At 37.6% G+C, this 22301-nt stretch overlaps 1 protein-coding gene across 6 annotated transcripts in view; it reads right to left on the reverse strand.

Annotated features, from left to right (window-relative positions):
* rbfox3b (RNA binding fox-1 homolog 3b) overlaps positions 1–22301 on the reverse strand; it is a 286430-nt gene that overhangs the window by 100298 nt on the left and 163831 nt on the right. For 3 of the 6 annotated variants that reach the window (XM_079869283.1, XM_079869285.1, XM_079869284.1), the window contains one exon: positions 9345–9439. The exons of 2 other annotated variants lie outside the window; for them this stretch is intronic. In XM_079869283.1, the coding sequence (XP_079725409.1) occupies positions 9345–9439 (95 nt within the window). Of the gene's footprint in view, positions 1–6381; positions 6662–9344; positions 9440–22301 lie in introns of those variants that run through there. One more of the 6 variants, XM_079869288.1, reaches the window with a different exon arrangement.

A 22301-nucleotide genomic window follows, 5' to 3' on the forward strand; every position in this document is an offset into this window, starting at 1 on the left:
TCCAGGAATGTTTTCCTCAAAAACCTTCATTTCTTTTCGACTGAAGAAAGAAAGACATGAACATCTTGGATGACATTGGGGAGAGTAAATTATCAGGAAATGTTAAATCTGAAGTGGACTTATCCTTTAAGCACATTCATCTCTGAGCATTCACCAAAGTTTCAACATTGTTTGGCCAAAATAAGTAATGTTAGGCTGCCACTGTGCTAAAATCACTGTAACACATTAAGGTAAATCTGTGCCAATGGATGAAACACGGGTCGATGTTATCGGTCCCTGTGGAGCGCCGTTCTCACAGTTAATGGCCCCACACCAAGATGACGAGTAACGCATCAGACGATCAGACTCGATGGTGATTCATATTGTTAGCGATGTGTCTCTCTCTCTCTCTCTCTCTCTCTCTGAGTGTGTGTGTATAGATCGGTCCAGTTCGCCATATGCACGAGAATCTAATGACGGCAGGTGCGATCGCAGAGGTGAATTTCTGCACACAAGTCGACGCTCTCAGAATGTGATTTCCCCTGAGCGGCCGTGGCTCTCGGTGGACGTGTGTATGAAAATCTCGCAGTGAGAAGATGCTGTTAGTGGTTAATCAATATGAGGCAGGTGTGGGAGCTGAGACGTGGTCAAAACACAATCATCCTCTAATCTCATTCCACTCACATCCTGCAGGGGAAAATTACACACAACGAGCCATATGTTAAAAATACAGATAATTAATGGCGTTTAACCCCGGCGCCTCAAACTATACTGGAATCTGGCTGATGTTTCTAATGTTTAAAACAGACGAGGAGTGTGTGTGGGTCGCATCCTCTGGGAATCACTCCGGATTGACCTGGAATCTCGCTCACATATTCAAACACGACACGCTGTGATGTGGAAAACGCTTCTCGTGATGGACGTTAAATCTGCTGTGATGATTCTCAAACAGGGAACAAAGGGTTGAAAAGTGTTTCTATCACGGTCTGTGCAGTTTGAACTTAATTACAGTATACACTTTATAAATCATACACATTTAATATTTATTCTTTCAGATATTATATAATATAATTCAGATATTATTTAGTATGTGTAGATATTTATAGTTAATAGAGAAAATAGAACGATAATGAGAGAATGAGATAGATGGATAGATAGATAGATAGATAGATAGATAGATAGATAGATAGATAGATAGATAGATAGATAGATAGATAGATAGATAGATAGATAGATAGATAGATAGATAGATAGATAGATAGATGGAATGAGAGAACTATAGATAGATAGACGCATAGATGGATAGATAGAATGAGAGAACTATAGATAGATAGATAGATAGATAGATAGATAGATAGATAGATAGATAGATAGATAGATAGATAGATAGATAGATAGATAGATAGAACGAGATAACGATAGAGAGAGAGAGAGAGAGAGAGAGAGAGAGAGAGAGAGAGAGAGAGAGAGAACGAGAGATGGATGGATAGATATTTAAGGAGTTTTTAACACTCTTTCTGTCCTCTTGTTTCTACGTTCAGTCTCTCTCTCTTTTTCTCCTCTATTACCATCATCCGTTGTTCCACAGTAAAGCCTCTGTTCTCGTCAATTATTCATCACATTCAGAGCAGGACACAAACACCACCCCTTATTCTCTCTCTCTCTCTCTCTCTCTCTCTCTCTCTCTCTCTCTCTCTCTCTGATGCCCATCAGGGTTAAATCTGATCTCATGTTTTGTCTCAGTAATGTCTGGTGTGACTCGATCACCTGAGTGTTTTCTCTTCAGCAGATGGAGCTCCATTCAGAGAGATTAATGCTGCTGCGGAGGGTTTGAGCCCCTCAGAGTGTGTGTGTGTGAACAGCAGGGGACAGAGAGCCCAAGGTGTCGCCCTCAAACTGAACATCTGTTTCCTGAATAAATATTCTAATGAGGAGCGAATGCGCTCAAATTCCCACACTGCACTGCAGTGCTGCCGGCCTCCCCAGAGACCCATGGAGAGACAGGTAACACCACACACCTGTACACACTTCACCTCGACACTCACACACTCACTGCAGTCTCGATGAGAAGAACCACAATATACCATAGACTGTATAAAACAATGGACGTAGTGTCCGTGACGGCACCCGTGGGTTTCATTTTTGACGCCAAAGTGGGCGGAGCCGGCCGTCGCCATCTTGGCAGCGCATCACTCCCGGATAACCAAATATGGGCAAAGAGGCGGATTAGCTGAAGTGACGTGACGCTAACAGACACCAGACAAACGGCTAGTAGTGACATCAGCGGCAATCCACCTGTAACTCAAGTGGCCACGCCCTTAATTATGCCCAACTTTAAGGCTAAATAGAATTTAAAAGGATGAGTTATAAAAAAATAATAATAATCACCCCCTCACAGTTGTTATGAAGGGCAAAATTAGCCACATAGACCAAAACCACTTTTTGTGGGGGGGGGGGGGGGTCACAAAATGGGGGTCGATAGGATTGACTCTCTTTTGCAGCCTGTCTCTAGTGGCCAGTCGATGAACTGCCGTTTGCAATATACTTCAAAAATCTATTTATGATTTATCCGTGCACGTCATTATTTTTTTATTTGTGTTCCTTATAATCTTAAATCAGAATCACTTTCCATCCTCTTGCAACATCTCTTCTCTTCTCTGATGACGAGGGCGGGGCAACCTGTCACTCACATGAGATCAGCCAATAGCAAACCACAACCATCCAATCAATTCCTCACAGACAAAATCAAGCCCCGCCCTACATTTGTTCTTGTTCCAGAAGCCGTTTCACTCGGATATACGTCACAATAGAGAAGAAAAGACCAGCACACCTTCTGTTCCATGCCGACTTTAAAGGCACTAACAGCCAGAAGCTGCTCACATTTACACATTCCTTATTCTGACTGTATTTCACATGATTCAAATAAACTCTGAAATAACACAAATGGAAGTCTGGGAATGATGCTGTGATCAAAACGTGTGATGCAACTAAAAACTCTCTTATGTTTCAGCTTCTTCTGTGTCTAGATTTTAGCTCTGTATCATTTCTTTCTTTCTTTCTTTTTTTCTTCACATAAACAAACAAATTCTGAAAATCTCTATATAATTCAAATCTCCTGCATTTAGACAGTTGGTTTTCTTTCAAACATTTCATTTATTTCAAATAACTTTATTCTTAGCAAACAAACAACACATATTTCAATGAAATTATAATAAAAATACAGTTATTATGGAGAGGTTCATAGGTTTGATCACATCTCTTAAACTAACTATAAGCAATAATAGTGATGCTTGACTTAAACACCAAAAATAAAGTGTTTATTCAGTAACTATAATTGATTAGAATAATTGAAATGCAACTCGTGTGTAGGTGCATTATGGGAGGAATGTGTGATGAACTCTTCATAACGCTTTTATTTCACTATCCACTACAATGCATCCATTTAAAAAAAGGAAAGAGGAAGAAAAAGATTCTTTGGATCTAAATTTTAATTTAAATATTTGCATGTGTGTTCCTCAAGGCATCAATTAAAATCAATAAAGTTAATCAGCAAAGCTTTGTAAGAAAGCCAAAACGTGATTAAAGTAATGATCAATCCATCATTCAGCAGTCTATGCATAAAAGGTGTGGATTGTACAGTGTAAATCATTACAGAGAGTGCAACGTATTTTGTGACGACAATGCATTTCCGAAACAGGATTGTGACATTTTCGGTGGAAAATCCCAGTGGTGTTTGTCTGTGGAAAGTCAAATGTTTTCTGAAGCGTCTGATCAGTTATCAGCACAAACTCTCCTCAACAACACACATGATTCGAGGAAAACTTAATCAAGTGAACCACACTAACAGAGCGATCGCACTAGGGTTTATTTTAATCCAACCAAACCTGATCCAACCAAAGTGTGAACACACCCAAAAACACAATGCATAAATCACAAAAAAGTAACACACAAACACACAGTACAAAGAGACTTTCATATTTACACTAGATAAATTGTGTGACTTCAGTCTCTCTCATAAATGAGTTAAACTGCAGCGAAGAGTGTGACGGACAAATCACAAACACACACGGAATCAGAATCAGTGCACGGGATTTAAAGAAAAAACAACATGTAGAAACCCTGAAAAGCAGCACATAGTCTGAATGGTAAACACACACTATTAAATACAGCACAGAAGGTTTACGGGACGATTGTGCTGATTCTATAAATACACACACACACACGTGATCTTCGCTCCTGCGGTCAGCGCTCATGTTCATCTCACTGATGTGGACACTTGATCATCGGTGAACGTCTATGACCGTACGGGAACACCTCACTCCGTCACATAATCCCGACCACTCGACGAAATTCACAGAATACAGAGAAGTGAACAAAAATGAACTCATTTGAAGCTCACTGAGACTGAGTGAAACACATCTGAGAAATACGTCCACTTGTATTGAGCTCAGAGATGAACTCTACCACTCTAACACAGAAACACACTCCTGGATGAACAAGAAATCACACACCAGATGTCTTCTGTGTCTCAGTTGTTTCTCCTAAACACCAATGAGCGCGAATGGAGATCAAATAGAGACTTTTGCTGAATTCTTACAATTTCTCTACTGAGAAAAACACCCATAATCTCACACGTGTCTCCTCTAGTTTCAGAAGAGATCTTCATATTTATTTCTTTTGATTTTAGGAGAAAAATCTGAGATCATGTTAATACTAAGAAACATACTGAGTTCCCTGAGAAATGAAAGAGCAACATCTGAGCAATAAAATTTCCATAAATCGCCCATAGAAAAGAAAAATGAGAAAGGAGATCTCTTCGAGGTCTCAGATGTTCCTCAAAGACATGGATGAGATTGAATGGAGCGCAAATGGAGTCGTCTATTTCTCCTCTAGAGCTTCAGATGAGATCTCAAATTTGATTTCAGGAGAAACATCTGAGACTATGTTGATACCAAGACACACATTTAGTTCCCTGAGCTATGAAAGAGCAACATCTGAGCAATAACATTTACCTAAATCACCATAGAAAAGAAAAATCACAAAGGAAATCTCACTGATGTCTCAAATCTTTCTCCAAGACATCAATGAGTCTCAATGGAGAGCAAATAAAGTAATCTGATTAACAGATCTCAAATATGTCTCCTCTAGAGTTTCAGAAGAGATCTTAATTTGTATTTCTTTTGATTTTTGGAGAAACATTTGAGATAATGTTGATACCAAGAAACAACACAAGTTCCCTGAGCCATGAAAGAGCAACATCTGAGCAATAACATTTCCATAAATGCCCATAGAAAAGAAAAATGAGGTCTCAAATGTTCCTCCAAGACATTGATGAGATTGAATAGAGCGCAAATGGAGTTGTCTTTTTCACAGATCTCACGTTTCTCCTCTAGAGCTTCAGATGAGATCTCAAATTTGATTTAAACAGAAACATCTGAGACTATGTTGATACCAAGATATACATTAAGTTCTGTAAGCTATGAAAGAGCAACATAACATTTTTCGAAATGGGCCACAAAGGAAATCTCACTGATATCTCAAATCTTTCTCCAAGACGTCAATGAGACTCAATGGAGAACAAAATAAAAAACAGATCTCACATATGTCTCTTCTAGAGTTTCAGAAGAGTTATTCATTTGTATTTCTTTTACAGTTTTGGAGAAACATTTGAGATAAATTTGATACTAAGGACCAACATAAGTTCTCTGAGCCATGAAAGTGCAACATCACATTTTCCTAAAACAGACCATAGAAAAGAAAAACCCCAAAAGGAAATCTCACTAATGTCTCAAATCTTTCTCCAAGACGTCAATGAGACAGAATGGAGAGCAAATAAAGTTGTCTGCCTAACAGATCACATACATGTCTCTTCTAGAGTTTTATAAGAGATCTTAATTTGTATTTCTTTTGATTTTTGGAAAAACATTTGAGATAAAGCTGATACCAAGAGACATACTTTCAGCCATGAAAGAACAACATCGGAGCAATAACAGTTTTCTGAATCACCCGTAGAAAATAATAAATCACAAGGGAAATCTCAAATCTCTCTCCAAGACGGAGCAAATGGAGTCGCTTGCAGATCTCGTGTAGAGTTTCAAAGAAATCTCAATAATGTCTCAAACTGTGCTCAGATGCCAATCTCAATATGACCTCAAACATTTCATTCATCAAATGATTTGAGTCGCTCCACATTCAGTTTAAAGCTCTATACTCTTACTCTGACGAAGTCTAACTCCATGAAGTCTCTAAACGAGCCTCCTCTGAGCAACATGGTTCATCCTAAACTCCCTGTCCCGAGCCAAACAGAAGTGAGCAGTTCACAGTGGATCAAACACAAGCGCAGTGAACATGAACATCGCGTTTCTCCAGACATGCAGCAAATGCGTCGATCTTCATACTCACCCAAAAGTACATCATCATTTCAGCCAGGAAAACCCTCAACAGATATTTCTCTCTCTCTCTCTCTGTCTCTCTTGAGTTCAGGACAGCTGGATTCTCCTCCCGTCTCCTCCAACACTTCTCCTCCTCTCCTCGCCTCTGACTTTCCTGATGTTTGAGCGTCTAGTTTCTCGGGAAACACCTGGAGAAGCGGCGTCACTGTGTCTGATACTCTTTTACTCCTTCCTTTGCTCTCGTCTCACAGCAGCTTTACTTTAAGACTGAGTCTGAACCAGGATCACAGCGTTCTCCAGCGGGGGGGAAGAGAGAGAGAGAGAGCGAGAGAGAGAGAGAGAGAGAGAGAGAGCGAGCGCGAGCGAGCGAGGGGGTTTTCTCTGATGACAGTATTGATGGCGGATGTGAGTGAACAGGCTCTACCCACAATCCTCTCAAAATACGCCGTCTGAAACCCGACAAGCACCACAAGAAAACAACATAAAGCAGAGAAGAACATATAAAGATGGAGGACCAATCTGGAATTCTTTCACTGCGAAGCGTCTCACATTTCTACTCATAATCAAAGGAAAAGAATAATATAGTTTTTTTTTTTTTTTAAGATTTTTTTTTATTATTATTATTTAACAAAAAGTGAATTTACAGTAAGCACACTGAAAAAAGGAAACATGAAATGTTGAAGTAGAAGGACTGAGATAGTATTTTCGTGTAAAAACTCCAATAATCTTTGCTTTGAAAAATATTTTTTTACAGTGCAATTATTATTATTTTTTACATTATGACATTCAACCCAAATTTGTGATAAAAAACAAATAATTGTGATAAAATTATATACTATATTTTGCATTTATTTTGCAAGAAAACATTATGTTTTGAACGAAAATGTATTTATTATTATTATTATTTTTGTTGTTAAATTATTACATAAGTTATTTTATTCCCATTAGTGTAATGTGGACAACAACAAAAAAATATTTAATATATTTTGCAAAAAATTCTATTTAAGGTCCAAGTTTATTATTATTATTATTATTATTATTATTATTATTATTATTATTATTATTATTATTAATTATTTTCATGAAAACTTTTTACCCAATTTTTCCTTAACGCAATGCAAAAAAAAAAAAAAAATCCCATTACTGTAATGTAAAAAAAATATTTAACATATTTTGCAAAAAAACATTTTATATTTTGCAGGACCTTTTTTTTTTTTTTTTTTGCACTGTTACTATTTTCATGACAACATTTAACCCAAATATTTATAAATGTAATGCAAAACAATAAAACATTTAAAAAAAAAAAAAAAACTTCTTATACACATTAACATATTTTATAAATGTTTTGCAAGAAAATATTTTATATTCATGACCATTACGCACATTTGACACAAAATATTATTAATGTATGCATATTTATAAAAAATATAATTTAAATTATAAGCATTTATACACTGTGGTTGCATGTGTTGTGCCTTTCATTTTTACTGTAATACAGTGCTAAAAATTTATAAAAGCATTGGAATTAATACAAAAAAACACTGCATTACAGTAATGAGAATCAACTATAAGAATAACTGTAAAAAAGTAAAATTACTGCATTACAGTAATGAGATTTTGCATGAAAATGTGCTAAAATGTCAATGCAAAAAAAAAAAAAAAAAAAAATTCTTAATGGTCTTCAAAATAGGCTTTGTTTTATTAATAATTCAGCATTTTTCTTTCAGATGTTGGGATGAAATGTGGCCTAGATGTGTTATACAAATCCCCCCTAAAGTCAGTTCAATCCCTTTATATAAAGAGAAACGGAGTGAGTGAGAAGTCCATGAGACGCTGTAGTTTCATCACTGCTGCGTCAGCACATTTTAAAAACAGGTCATCAATATCTGCCTGCAGGACACACTTTAAAAACCAGCGTATAAACCACAGACACACACACACAGAATCTGCTGCTGTGCCAGATAAACGCTGCACACACACACACACACAGCCTGTACTGTAACACCAGCGCACTCTTCTGCAGCCCGCCGTCTCCTTTAATTGGATTTTTATCTGTGGTCATTTTTTTCTTCTCTCTAGTATCTCTCTTAGACCTCTGAGGAATATTTTTTAGAAATGATAATTAGACTACAAGAGGGAAAAAAAATACATTGAGTTCAGATCTCCACTCGTCTCACGGCTGATGTGAACACGCGAGGAAAATAAACGTGTTGTTGTCTGTGTCCTGAATCTGGACAATCTGATTCTTTCACTCAAGTCTGATTCTCCAGTTTGATTCTCTGGATTTAGTTTGATTCTCTAATCTGAATCTCTGACTCATGCTTACAGTTTGATTCTTCAACTCTAGTTTGATTATCTGACTCAGATTTTTCTTTCCTCTAGTTTGATTCTTTGATACTCTAATTGATTCAATTTTGAGTCTTTGATTCTAGTTTGATCTTCAACTGTAGTTCTAGTTTGACTCTCCGATTACTCTGCTATAATTAGACTCTCAGACTAGTTTGATTTTTAAACTCTAGTCTGATTCTACAGGAAGTGTCTGATAATAAAAAGCGCTGGTGTTGCATTAGTTGAACTTCAACATTCGGCCAGCTCTAATGCTGATCACGTGAACACCGAGTGCTCAAGAGTCGCTTGCTCAGCGGCCAGCGGGTAACAGGTGATCATCTCTTCAACTTTACGAATCGCACCTGTTGTTTCTCTCAGCATCAACAAACAGCATCGCACACATATATCACATCAACACACATCACTGTGTTGAACTGAATCCCGAAAGCATATTTACCCTCCACACACACACCTGCCCGGCGCTCAGTCGAACACGCGACGCCACTCGCACTGAGATTGAATGCTTAGGGAAGTGATGTCATCAAGTCAAGCACAAATCCACCTGTTCATATCAATCACGGACGCACAAACAAACCACACTGTATCAACACACACACACACACACACACACAGATCCTCTCTCACCTGTGTGCTGAAGAGAGGAAGTCCCAATCGCCACAGGTGATCGGTCAGGACCCTCCCGTACACCTGAGCGACACCGGTCGACTTACACACACCACCTGAACACAAAACACAAGACAAAGAGTCACGACAGCTGCACACACTGGAGAATAGCATTGCTCAGATGCTGCTCTATCATAGACTTTCACTGAGTTCTCAGTTGTTTCTCATACAACTGTCATACAAGTTATTTTCCGGCAAAAACAAGCATAAAAATCAGTCTACGGGCTTTCATAGACAACATACACTAAAAAATTGGGTTATTTTTTCTACCCAAGTCCTGGATTGAGCCTTTTTGGTCAATTTTTTGTGTGTTATTTTTTCAGTGTTTGGATAATTTTTGTGTTACCCAGCTCCTGGGTCAGATATAACAACCCAGTGTTTGGGTATTTTTGTGTTACCCAGCTCCTGGGTCAGACGTAACAACCCAGTGTTTGGGTAGTTTTTGTGTTACCCAGCTCCTGGGTCAGACGTAACAACCCAGTGTTTGGGTATTTTTGTGTTACCCAGCTCCTGGGTCAGACGTAACAACCCAGTGTTTGGATAGTTTTTGTGTAACCCAGATCCTGGGTCAGATGTAACAACCCAGTGTTTGGGTAGTTTTTGTGTCACCCAGATCCTGGGTCAGACATAACAACCCAGTGTTTGGATAGTTTTTGTGTAACCCAGATCCTGGGTCAGACGTAACAACCCAGTGTTTAGGCAGTTTTTGTGTTACCCAGATCCTGGGTCAGACGTAACAACCCAGTGTTTTGGTAGTTTTTGTGTTAACCAGATCCTGGGTCAGACGTAACAACCCAGTGTTTGGATAGTTTTTGTGTTACCCAGATCCTGGGTCAGACGTAACAACCCAGTGTTTTGGTAGTTTTTGTGTTAACCAGATCCTGGGTCAGACGTAACAACCCAGTGTTTGGATAGTTTTTGTGTTACCCAGATCCTGGGTCAGACGTAACAACCCAGTGTTTGGATAGTTTTTTTGTAACCCAGATCCTGGGTCAGACGTAACAACCCAGTGTTTGGATAGTTTTTTTGTAACCCAGATCCTGGGTCAGACGTAACAACCCAGTGTTTGGATAGTTTTTGTGTTACCCAGATCCTGGGTCAGACGTAACAACCCAGTGTTTGGATAGTTTTTGTGTTACCCAGATCCTGGGTCAGACGTAACAACCCAGTGTTTGGATAGTTTTTGTGTTACCCAGATCCTGGGTCAGACGTAACAACCCAGTGTTTTGGTAGTTTTTGTGTTAACCAGATCCTGGGTCAGACGCAACAACCCAGTGTTTGGATAGTTTTTTTGTAACCCAGATCCTGGGTCAGACGTAACAACCCAGTGTTTGGATAGTTTTTGTGTTACCCAGATCCTGGGTCAGACGTAAAAACCCAGTGTTTTGGTAGTTTTTGTGTTAACCAGATCCTGGGTCAGACGCAACAACCCAGTGTTTGGATAGTTTTTTTGTAACCCAGATCCTGGGTCAGACGTAACAACCCAGTGTTTGGATAGTTTTTGTGTTACCCAGATCCTGGATCAGACGTAACAACCCAGTGTTTGGATAGTTTTTGTGTTACCCAGATCCTGGGTCAGACGTAACAACCCAGTGTTTTGGTAGTTTTTGTGTTACCCAGATCCTGGGTCAGACGTAACAACCCAGTGTTTGGATAGTTTTTTTGTAACCCAGATCCTGGGTCAGACGTAACAACCCAGTGTTTGGATAGTTTTTTTGTAACCCAGATCCTGGGTCAGACGTAACAACCCAGTGTTTGGATAGTTTTTGTGTTACCCAGATCCTGGGTCAGACTTAACAACCCAGTGTTTGGATAGTTTTTGTGTTACCCAGATCCTGGGTCAGACGTAACAACCCAGTGTTTGGATAGTTTTTGTGTTACCCAGATCCTGGGTCAGACGTAACAACCCAGTGTTTTGGTAGTTTTTGTGTTAACCAGATCCTGGGTCAGACGCAACAACCCAGTGTTTGGATAGTTTTTGTGTTACCCAGATCCTGGGTCAGATGTAACAACCCAGTGTTTGGATAGTTTTTGTGTTACCCAGATCCTGGGTCAGACGTAACAACCCAGTGTTTGGATAGTTTTTGTGTTACCCAGATCCTGGGTCAGACGTAACAACCCAGTGTTTTGGTAGTTTTTGTGTTACCCAGATCCTGGGTCAGACGTAACAACCCAGTGTTTGGATAGTTTTTGTGTTACCCAGATCCTGGGTCAGACGTAACAACCCAGTGTTTTGGTAGTTTTTGTGTTACCCAGATCCTGGGTCAGACGTAACAACCCAGTGTTTGGATAGTTTTTGTGTTACCCAGATCCTGGGTCAGATATAACAACCTAGTAATTGAGTTATTTATCGCGGCTTTTTGCGACCTCTTCAGGAGAGAGCAGTGCAGCCCCGTCAAAATGGTGCATGTCTTTAGTAAAATACAGGTTTGTGTAAAAAATTGTTGTATCTATAAATTCGTTATTGCTCTGTATATTGTTAAATTTTATGCAAAGTAACATACAGGGGCACGATGTGAGTCACCGAGTGTCGCGTCGGTCTTTTCACTTGATGGAAACGCCTGATGCCTCACATAAAACTTTATAGTTTTATTCAAAAAAAGATACAGAACATAAATGCTTAGAAAGTTAGAATATGTTCTCAGAACTGTACACTGATTGTATTTTTTAGAATGTAGGAAGTCGGGGAAGGTCTCGTTTTTAAGTTTCGTTACAGGCTGTTCACACATTGGCATGACTACAACAAATTTCTAACATATAGCCTCGTCCCTTTGTTTAAATAATATTTTTGCTATAGTTCATCATCGTATGCATATGAATGAAGACAGCCCGACTTTATTATTGACTTCAACTGATTTTCTATCAGATTAAAGACAGAAATCTGTGCATCTTATGAGCATTTTTAACTAGCAATGGCACATTATGATGATATTTCACTATATTAGGAAGCACTTTTGGCCTTCACAAGTGTAGCCAAACACATTAACATACACACACAGATAGAGAGAGAGAAACACACACTCGTGCCGACAGCACATGCATTATTTAAGAGCAAAACGGCCATTACAGAGATGCACTCGCCGAGGGTCAGCATGTCTATTACACCACAAACACACACATCATCTTCATCTAGTTGTGGATAAAACAAAAGATTATTGGAATACGTTTTACAAGAAAATACTATTTCTACGTCAAAACTGCACGTTTAAATCAACAGCTCTAATTATTGGTGAATTTACGCGCGAAAAAATGTTTCAAAGTAAATCCTACACCTATTTTTTTCCAGTGTACAGTTCTACAACATCATCATGCAGGCTAAACCCAGCACTGACACGAGCACATGTTAAATATGAACACATCAAAGATTGATCTGCAGACAGAAACACGTGAAACCGCGTCGTTTCAGAGACATCTGGAGGCATTTCTGCGGTTATTGACGACCTCTCTGTGTTCTGCTCGAGTCGCTGGGTTCCAGGTGCATTTTGAGGCAGTTTGAGTTGTTTTATGTGATGTGTGTGTGTGCAGTTTTTCGTCTCTCTCTCCGCATACTCGACAGCCTCCTGCACCGACTGCATCAAATATTAACACTGCGATTAAACGCTACAGAGAGATAGAGAGAGAGAGAGAGAGAGAGAGAGAGAGAGAGAGAGATGAGCGAGCCTGTCGATGCTTGTAGTAGCTGCCGCAGTGAGACTGTGTGTGTGTGTGGTTGGCTGGAGCTCACTAATCACTTAGGGTAATGCTGACCTCAAGAGCCGCCTCACACACACACACACACACACACACACATATGAGTGATCTGGCTGGTGGGATCATGTCTTGAAAAACAGAAAAATGTCTACAAAAAAACTGATACAAATACTGTATACAAGTCCATACATGAAAAATAAGAACGTTTAACATCTGATCTTTTTACATCTTATCGTGTGTGTTCGTGTGTTGTGTGTGTGTGTGTGTGAGAGAGAGAGAGAGAGAGAGAGAGAGTGTGTTAGTGTGTGTGTGTGTTGTGTGTGTGTGTGTGTGTGTGTGTGTGTGTGTGTGTGTGTGTGTGTGTGTGTGTGTGTGTGTTATTGTACCAGAAAACGGTTCGTTTACTCTACTGCATGCGTTATTAAAGCTGCAATGAACCTGTTCTCTCGTCCTTCACTCTCTGCTTCCTTCTTTTACCACAAAAAAAATAAAATAAAAAGAAACAAGTGGATGAAACATTCATAAACATCAAACCGTCTGCACTTACAGGGGAATAATCTACTCTGTATCGTTTAATATTTCTCTCACTGTCTGATTTTAATCATAAAAACACTAATGAGTCCACATACATAATGCAAAGCACCAAGGGAGGGATGCATATCTGTCATAAATAGTTATTAATTTGATCATTACCACCATAATCTACAAAATTTATTCATTAAATTATACTAAATAACAATGAAATAAATAAAAAAATCAGAGAGTATATATGATTGTAAAATAGGGAGAGTTGTAACACCCCCAATTCTACAAATCAGGGATAAGCTAATGACTTATGATCAATATATATATATAAACTGCTTTTAATATAACTGAATGAACAGACGTGCATGTGTGTGTTTGGTGATGATGAACAGATCAGGGCTTTTACACAGACGGGTTTGTTTACCTACTTCAGACTCTCAATCAATGACCCTTCCAGATTAATTGAGATGCTTTACATTGATTTTTCAAATGGGGGGGGGGGGGGGGGGGGCTGTTGCCAGGGCAAACACTAGGGTCAGGGGTTACGTGCCCTATGCTTACACACACACACACACACACACACACACACTGCAGGATGTTTCCTCTCATTCAAAAAGATCCAATATTCTTAAAGTCCCCCTGTGGTGAAAATCAAGTTTTTAATGTTGTAATGTGTCTATGTGGTGTTTTTAATATGCTTTAAGACCAGGGCCGGCCCGAGGCATAAGCGAACTAAGCGGCTGCTTGGGGCCCCCTCGCCACCAGGGGGCCCCCAAGCGAGGTTTTTTTTTTTTTTTTTTTTTTTTTTTTTTTTTACATATTAATTAAATTAAACAAGTGACATAAATGAATGAATGGATTAATAATTCAAGACAAGAAAATTCTGATTTCATTATCAATATAGCCTACCTGCCTACAACTGCTGCTGTGTCTGCCAGTGTTTGAGTCATGCGCATAACCTCGCGTGCATAGACAATTCGTGCGCAAAGTCACGGTAATGTTAAGCCATGTCACAAAAATTTTATTTGATCAATGATTTATCCTTTAAATTTAATGATATTCAGAACAGAACAAGAATAAAAAAATAACTAAAAACAAGCCAAAACGAAATAATTTAAAGCGAAAGTGAAAGCGGCGTTGGGCTCACGTATCTCTCTCATTAGAATCAAAATGTTTCAACATTCGCAATGGATTTGGATGGTAAACTATTCTTTATTATAGGCTTCTTTGTACTTCACCCACGTTCCAATATCGAGGGAAAAAAATCATTCTCTTCACATGCGCAAAAATGTGCTTGAAATCCAATATCGAGGGAAAAAATCACTCTCTTCACATGCGCAAAAATGTGCTTCGAAACATCACAGTTGAGCGTTGCTAAGGCCGTTACGCAGTGCTGAATAAGAATTGTAGGCTTATTTAAACAGAGCAGTGTAATTTTTATATGTTAGGTTGACTATTTTATTATTATATTTTATTACGGCTATAACGAACAGGCTGCGATGTCAAGATTGAAATGCTTGAATATGTTGTGTGTGTGTGTGTGTGTGTGTGTGTGTGTGTGTGTGTGTGTGGCACGGGCGCGATCGAACAGTCGAAACATAAAATCATACTCCGTCATGTTCATACAAGACATCATTCAAACTGCAGTGTTGCAAAACGTTTGAGGATATTTTGCAAATATGTTTTTAAATATGTTTTGTGACAATTTGTTCTCAGAAGTTTCAAAGAGTTAGTAAAAGAGTAAAGAAAAAGTTAAAACATTTTTAAGTATCTATTTTTTTATTAAATATTTATTTTGTATTAATACATAACCTCATTATATTAATGTATAATGTAACATTATAGAGTGACATTGTGTCAATAATCGCCAAGCACAGGTGACTCCGCGTGGTGGGAGGGGGCCCCCCAAATCAAATTCTGCTTAGGGCCCCCAAAAGGCTCGGGCCGGCACTGTTTAAGACAAACCATGTGTAAATTCATAAGTCGACACCATTGCTGAGTATTTTCTGCTTAAAACTGCAGTGAACCAAAGACAGTCTCAAAAACACGGTTTGAAATCGCTGGTGTTTCTGACGTCACAAACTACCTTGTAACCAATCAGATCAACGTGTGATCGTCAACGAGTGGATCTCTGAGCTGCTGTGAGTGAGTGGAGGCGGGGCTCATTTGCATATTCATAGAGCCGCAAATACTAAATGAGGAAAAGGTATATTTTGAGGCATGAAGATTTTTTTTTCCAAGGAAAAACATTTAAATATGTAATTTTGATTATTTTTAAGAGATAAAATGATTGACTACATGGGGACTTTAATGGAATTGAGGTAAACTTTTTAACTCTATTAAATTGACCTTAAAAAACAAACAAACAACAAACAAATTAATACATAAACAAATTGTTTTAAATTTTATTATGACTACTAGACGCAATAAATCCAACTGACTTTGAACAAACATTCAATCAATCAATCAATCAATAAAATGTTAATTGTGTTATGGCTACTAGATACAACGAATCCAAAGGACTTCAAACAAACAAGAAAGAAAGAAAGAAAGAAAGAAAGAAAGAAAGAAAGAAAGAAAGAAAGAAAGAAAGAAAGAAAGGTTAATTTTGTTATGGCTACTACAGTAGATGCAATAAAACCAACTTACTTTAAACAATAAGTCAAATTAATTAATTAATTAATTAATATGTGTGCATATACATACCATACATCATGCATACTAGATGCAAATCCCAAGGATCAAAGAAGAAAAATAAATAAGCAAACAAACAAACAAATAAAAAAAAAATGGTTACAAAATTTTGTGGCATAAAAACCCCTAAATGAACTGTGTAATTAGATGGACAGTTTTAAAAACACACTCATCAATCACTCTCATCAGTTGTGTGATAAAGCAAGCTGGATTCATTCCAGCAAACAAACAAACTAAATATCAAACGGTTACGGGTAAGAGAATACGGGCCTGACTCCCACCGCTCCTTCATACACACAGTATTGGAAACGCTACTGTAATACTTTGACAGCAGAAAGTGAGAAACAGATGCTGTGAGTACTCTAACTGTTCTCACATTGATGACACAAACACACGTGTCAGATAATATCATGTGAAAAGACAGAGAGAGAGAGAGAGAGAGAGAGAGACATCCCGAGACAGACAGCACCTCTTCATTAGTCTGAGCGTCCTCATTAGACACTGGAGTCATTAGAGAGAATACACTCACACACTCACACAAGTTCAAAATAATGTAATAGATCTCTGTTACGTCCAAGCTGGTGACTATTAGAACATGGAAACTGGTTTATATCTGGTCTGAGCGGCAGTGTGTGAATTATACACTGACTTTGGACTTTTAGGTCATTCTGTGTCAACCCAACCAGAGGTCCCCGGCTAACAGTTTTTAGATTTTGATCTTCTTTTTTTTTCTGGTGAAAGAAATGCATAAATGAAGAAGAAAGCCAGAATATTAAATGTCATGGCTGAATAATTACCAAGTAATCCACTAATTTGTAGAGCGGGGTCAAAATGACAATTTGGAGCCAGATTAAAGGGGGGTACAAATGACTTTAGAAAGATGGCAGCATCATTATTTTATTATTACTCAGAGATTGGTAGGTCTGTTAGTAAAATCTGTTGACTTTAGCAATCTTTGTTGGATTATATGCCAACGGTGGGAGTTCAAAAATGGAGAAAAGCACTTCTTGTGATTTTTTACCCCAAGTTTGCATGTCTGTAACTCAAGAAGTATTAAAGATATCATAATATCCTTCTATACCCTATATCCTTTCCAGACATATGGATTTCAGTGTGGCTCCATGAATAAACCATACACATTTTCAGTGGTCAAAATCCAAATGTCAGTCACTTTGCAAAACAGCTGATACTTTTTCATTTAAAGATGTCTGAAGAACAAATAGTGTTGAAACTAGAAATGTATCTTTTCTTTTTTTTTTCAATCAATACAATTGCAGACATTCCTGTCAAAAGTGGCAAAAATAATGTTTTTCAAAGTTTGCGTGCCAGAAATTTTAATATCCTTCTAGATTCTAATTCCTAAAAAACGTTTCTTTTGGTATCTTCAATTTAAAGGCCCTATATGGTTCAATCCCTGAGATATAGGGATGCCAACGCGGTAACATGTAGTCATGATACTGCCTATGTGAACTCCTGCTAGCTTCAGAAGCTGTAAAAATCAACAAAATCCCCCAAATATCCCTTAAACTGCTTCAAATATAGATTCTTATAAATACACTTTTGAGAGCAAGTTAATGTGCCTCAACTTGATCATTTCCGTGAATTTTTGGCACTCAGAGAAATGTGTTGTATGCAATTGTTCTGATAGAGGGGAACAATATAAATTTCTAGTTTCAACAATATTTGTTCTTCAGATATTCCTTTTATAGTAAAAAGTATCAGTTGTGTGCAAACTGCAAAGTGAACCACATTTGGTTTTTGATCATAGAAAATGTCTACAATTGATCAATTTACTCATGGAACCACATTAAGATCTCTATATCTCTGGGACTGAACCATCGAGGGCCTTTAAAATGAAGATGGCAAAATACATTTTTGTTAAGAACCAGAATCTAAAAGGATTTGTTATGGCCCGTAACTAAATATAGCTCGGTAGTTTGAATAAAACAAATAATGGGTATGAGCCGAACATATAAAAGTGTCACTGAGATATCTTTAATATTTCTTGACTTACAGACATGCAAACTTGAGGCAAAAAAAAAAAAGTGCTTTTCTCCATTTTTGAACACTCACCATTGGCATATAATGCAACAAAGATTGCTAAAGTCAACAGATTTTACAAACAGACCTACCAATCTCTGAGTAATAATAAAATAATGATGCTGCCATCTTTCTAAATTCATTTTTAACCCCCTGTAATCTGGCTCCAAATCTCAGGTAATTGTTTTTACCTTAACAAAATACACAGTAAATATACATTCATGACATTTAATATTTTGGCTTTCTTCACTATTTATGCTTGTCTGGCTCCCGAAAAAATCTTAACAAAATCAAAAACTTGGAAGTTTCTAAAATTTGGTTGATTTGACATGGAATGACCCTTTTTTTTGCTTGTTTCTAAAATAATTGTTCTGAGAAAAGCTCACAGAAGCAGCGGTTTTCATTTTTGCAAATCATACATTATTACAATAGATAGATAGACAGTTTATTATAAAAGCATACATCTAGCTTACACATTTACCCAAATTATCATACGCCTGTTTAACCGAAGTTAATTTGGGTGTGTTTCTCCATCCTCAACGTCCCTGACGAGAACGTCGGTCTCCTCGGCTGTGAACTGCTCCTGGCGCGCGCCTGGCAAATCCGCCGTTATAATAGGAATCCGCTATAGAACAAGCGCCTGCTCTTAAAGGGAATGTGAGATGACGCTCTGATTGGTTTATTTCACGTTACGCCCAAACCACACCTATGAATAATGAAGCTACTTCAGACCAACCCCTTCAAGACCCGCCCACAAAGTTACTTGCGTTTTGCGCTTGATACTTGCGTTTCAGATCATTAAAATAGGGCCCTGGGTGTGATATGTTCTATCTAATGCAATGAAACTCAGACATGTTTAAGTGTCTTAACAGCCCACATACAGCTTGAACCAGCCAGAAACCTGCTGTAAACTCACAGTTAGCAGTTCCAGTCTTTCTCCCGCAGTTGTTTGAGTGTCTGAAACACTTCTTCATGAACACGACTGTCAGAGACCAGCTTCATTCATCAGACGTCTGCATGTTTAAAACCCGTCACGGCCGGCGGGCAAACACGCAAACGCACACGACAACCAATAAACTCGAGCGGCAACAAAAGATTGAAAGCGAGAATCTGAAGAATGGCTCTGGGCGATTGGCGGAGCTTCACACTCGCAGATTCATCAAGCTCTGAGAGACTCTGTGCTCCACTTTCACACGACAATAACAACCTCAAAACCAGACCGACTGACACTCGGATCCTGATCTTTATTAGGGTTGCAAAGGGGCGGAAAATTTCCGGTAAATTTCCAGAAAGTTTGCGGTAAATTTCCATGGGAAGTTAAGCTGGGGAATTTTGGAAATATTCATTACCACGGCAACCGCTTGTGCGTCCACTCTGAAAGTAACTGTACACATAAGACACGGATAGATACATTATTTAAGGTTATTTCTATTCGTTAGAATATTGATATATGAACTTGTTGTCAGGTAAGCCCCGTTGCGAGCATGTGTGTCTCTAAACTTTCAGTGTGCTGCACTTCTCTAGTTGACTTCTGCACCTCCCCCCCTGAAAATATCACATTAATTTTGAAAACGTAATTCCTTTTGTGGATCCTCTTGGTCTTTCTTCATGTTTCTTTGACAAATATCAGTGTCTCAGTCTCACGCACGCTGCACGTGAGTTAACCACGCCTACTTATTTACATGTCGCGGTATACACGGAAAAAAATCTGTTACGGTTGACAATTTCTTCCGCGGTAACGATATATACCGTCATACCGCCCAGCCCTACTTATGTGGTAAATAAAGTTATGCTATCTTATTTAGCATCTAACTTATCAGCTTGCTATCTACTAGATGAATACATTTGTATGTGATATTTGCAATTTAAACATTTAATAAATATATTTTATATCATAATATCATCAAAACTTACTTCACTTTGTTTAGTCCACAGGCTCAAATGTGTGCCTTCAATAGTCTTGTGCTTTGGGCTTCTGTACATGTGATGGAGACATGCACAGTGCCAGTAGGGGGTGTGGTCTCAATAGCCATGCAGTAAGCAGTGTGATTGAGGAATGTCATGGATATTCAAGTGTATTTGAATGGCATCTGTTTGTTTTAGTCAAGATTATGTTAAAATATACTTTCCTCAACTATATGTAAGTTCCCTATGAAGATCCAACCTTCAACTTTGAAAATTCCCAGTTTATTCCTGTTTATTCCCATAAATTCCTGTTAATTCCCTTAAATTCCCATTAATTCCCATGGAAAGTTTCCATCTTTGAAAATTCCCAGAATTTTGCAACCCTAATCTTTATTGAGTTTCATCTGTATTTATTAGTCAAATCGGGCCTGTGGAGGTTTTAAAACACTCATCGCTTGGTAAATGAGACGCTGGAGATCTGGAGAGTTTAGCATATCTTCATCTTCTGACAGTCTAGTGGTGTATTTGACGTTTTCTGTAATGCAATGTGGGTGGAGTCACAGAATCCAGTCACAAAAATGTACTGTCTAAAGCAGCATGTCATGGAATTTGGCAAAATGTTGATGAATATATAAAAAAATTGGGTTTGTACTATTAATCAAATGGTGATATGGACGTGTGTGCGTTTATTAAAGCACAAAAAGACGATTTAAATCTCTTTTAAAGTCTGCAGGTGTCTGTGTGAATGAGCGGCGCAGTCCACATTTCATCTAGTACACATAGTCATGTGACGCTCACTGTTTACAGCGTCTGCCGTCTCATTTTATGAGGAGGTGAACGCATGAACTTCATCTCCAGAGCCACTCTGAGACTCACTTCAACATTTCACTTGAAAAAAACTACCATCAGACAAGTCTTCACCACAACCTGCCAAAATAAATATTCGGTTTAACTTGAATACATTATGACAGAAATATATTACTATTGCACCATAGAATGTACATCTTAAAGTAATAATAATAAACTGATTAAAACTGTATTTTAATGAATATCACAATTGTTCTTCCATGTTTTAACTTTAATAGTAAACTTCTGTTGTGCAGACATGTTATGCATAAAATGTTTGCATTTTCATTTGATTACATTTTAAAAGATTCATTAAATTCAATAATAAATTTGTATTAAATCATAAATCCAGATAACACAGAATTAATGAAAAACATAAAGCATTTCATAGGGCACTATCATTGTTATAAATTATTTAAATGTTGAAGTATTATGAATTCAGTTGATAAGACATGCTTTTTGATTATTAAAATTTAGTTAAATCATTAAATGTAATCTAGAAAATTGTAAACGTAAAACATGTAATTTGGGAGAAATAAACCAGAATTTGGGAAGAAAGTTAAACTGATTTCATAAGGCTGTTAAAAAAAATTATTGAACATTTCAAAAATGATTGATTTGTATAAGTTTCATGATTGTAATGAATTAGACAAATACTTTACATAATTCATCTCTTGCACACACCAGCGTTATTTTATTATGAATGATATAATATTATAGTTTTTGTTTATATTTTAGATTTACATTTTCACTTTAATTTTAGTGAAATTTGTAGTAATTCTGTTGTGTTTTTGTCCTTTTTATTAGTCTGCCTATATAGTTTTAGAAGTTGTAGTGTTTTGTTTTAGTTAACTTCAAATTACACTAAATTAAAATGAGAAATGTTGCATTGGCAACTAGCTGAAATAAAATGAGTTTACTTTTTTGTAATTTCAGTTAATATTTCTTTTATTTAAAAAGTAATGAAAATGTCTTTATGGTTTTATATATAAAAAAAGATTTTATATAAAATGGTGACAACACAATATCAAAAACTGTTTATAATTCTATATTGCAATGCTAACAACGAATGATTTTATGATTACTTGCATTTTATTTCATGCATTTAGCAATTTATCAACAAGAACAGAGAAAACCTGACAGACGCTGAAAATCAAACCCAGACATTTTCCTGAAGAAAGCGTGACTTGTGTAGTTGTGTAGCGGTGGAGTCAGGTA

Source organism: Squalius cephalus, assembly GCF_949319135.1.
Source record: "Squalius cephalus genome assembly, chromosome: 1".
Classification (NCBI taxonomy): Eukaryota; Metazoa; Chordata; class Actinopteri; order Cypriniformes; family Leuciscidae; genus Squalius; species Squalius cephalus.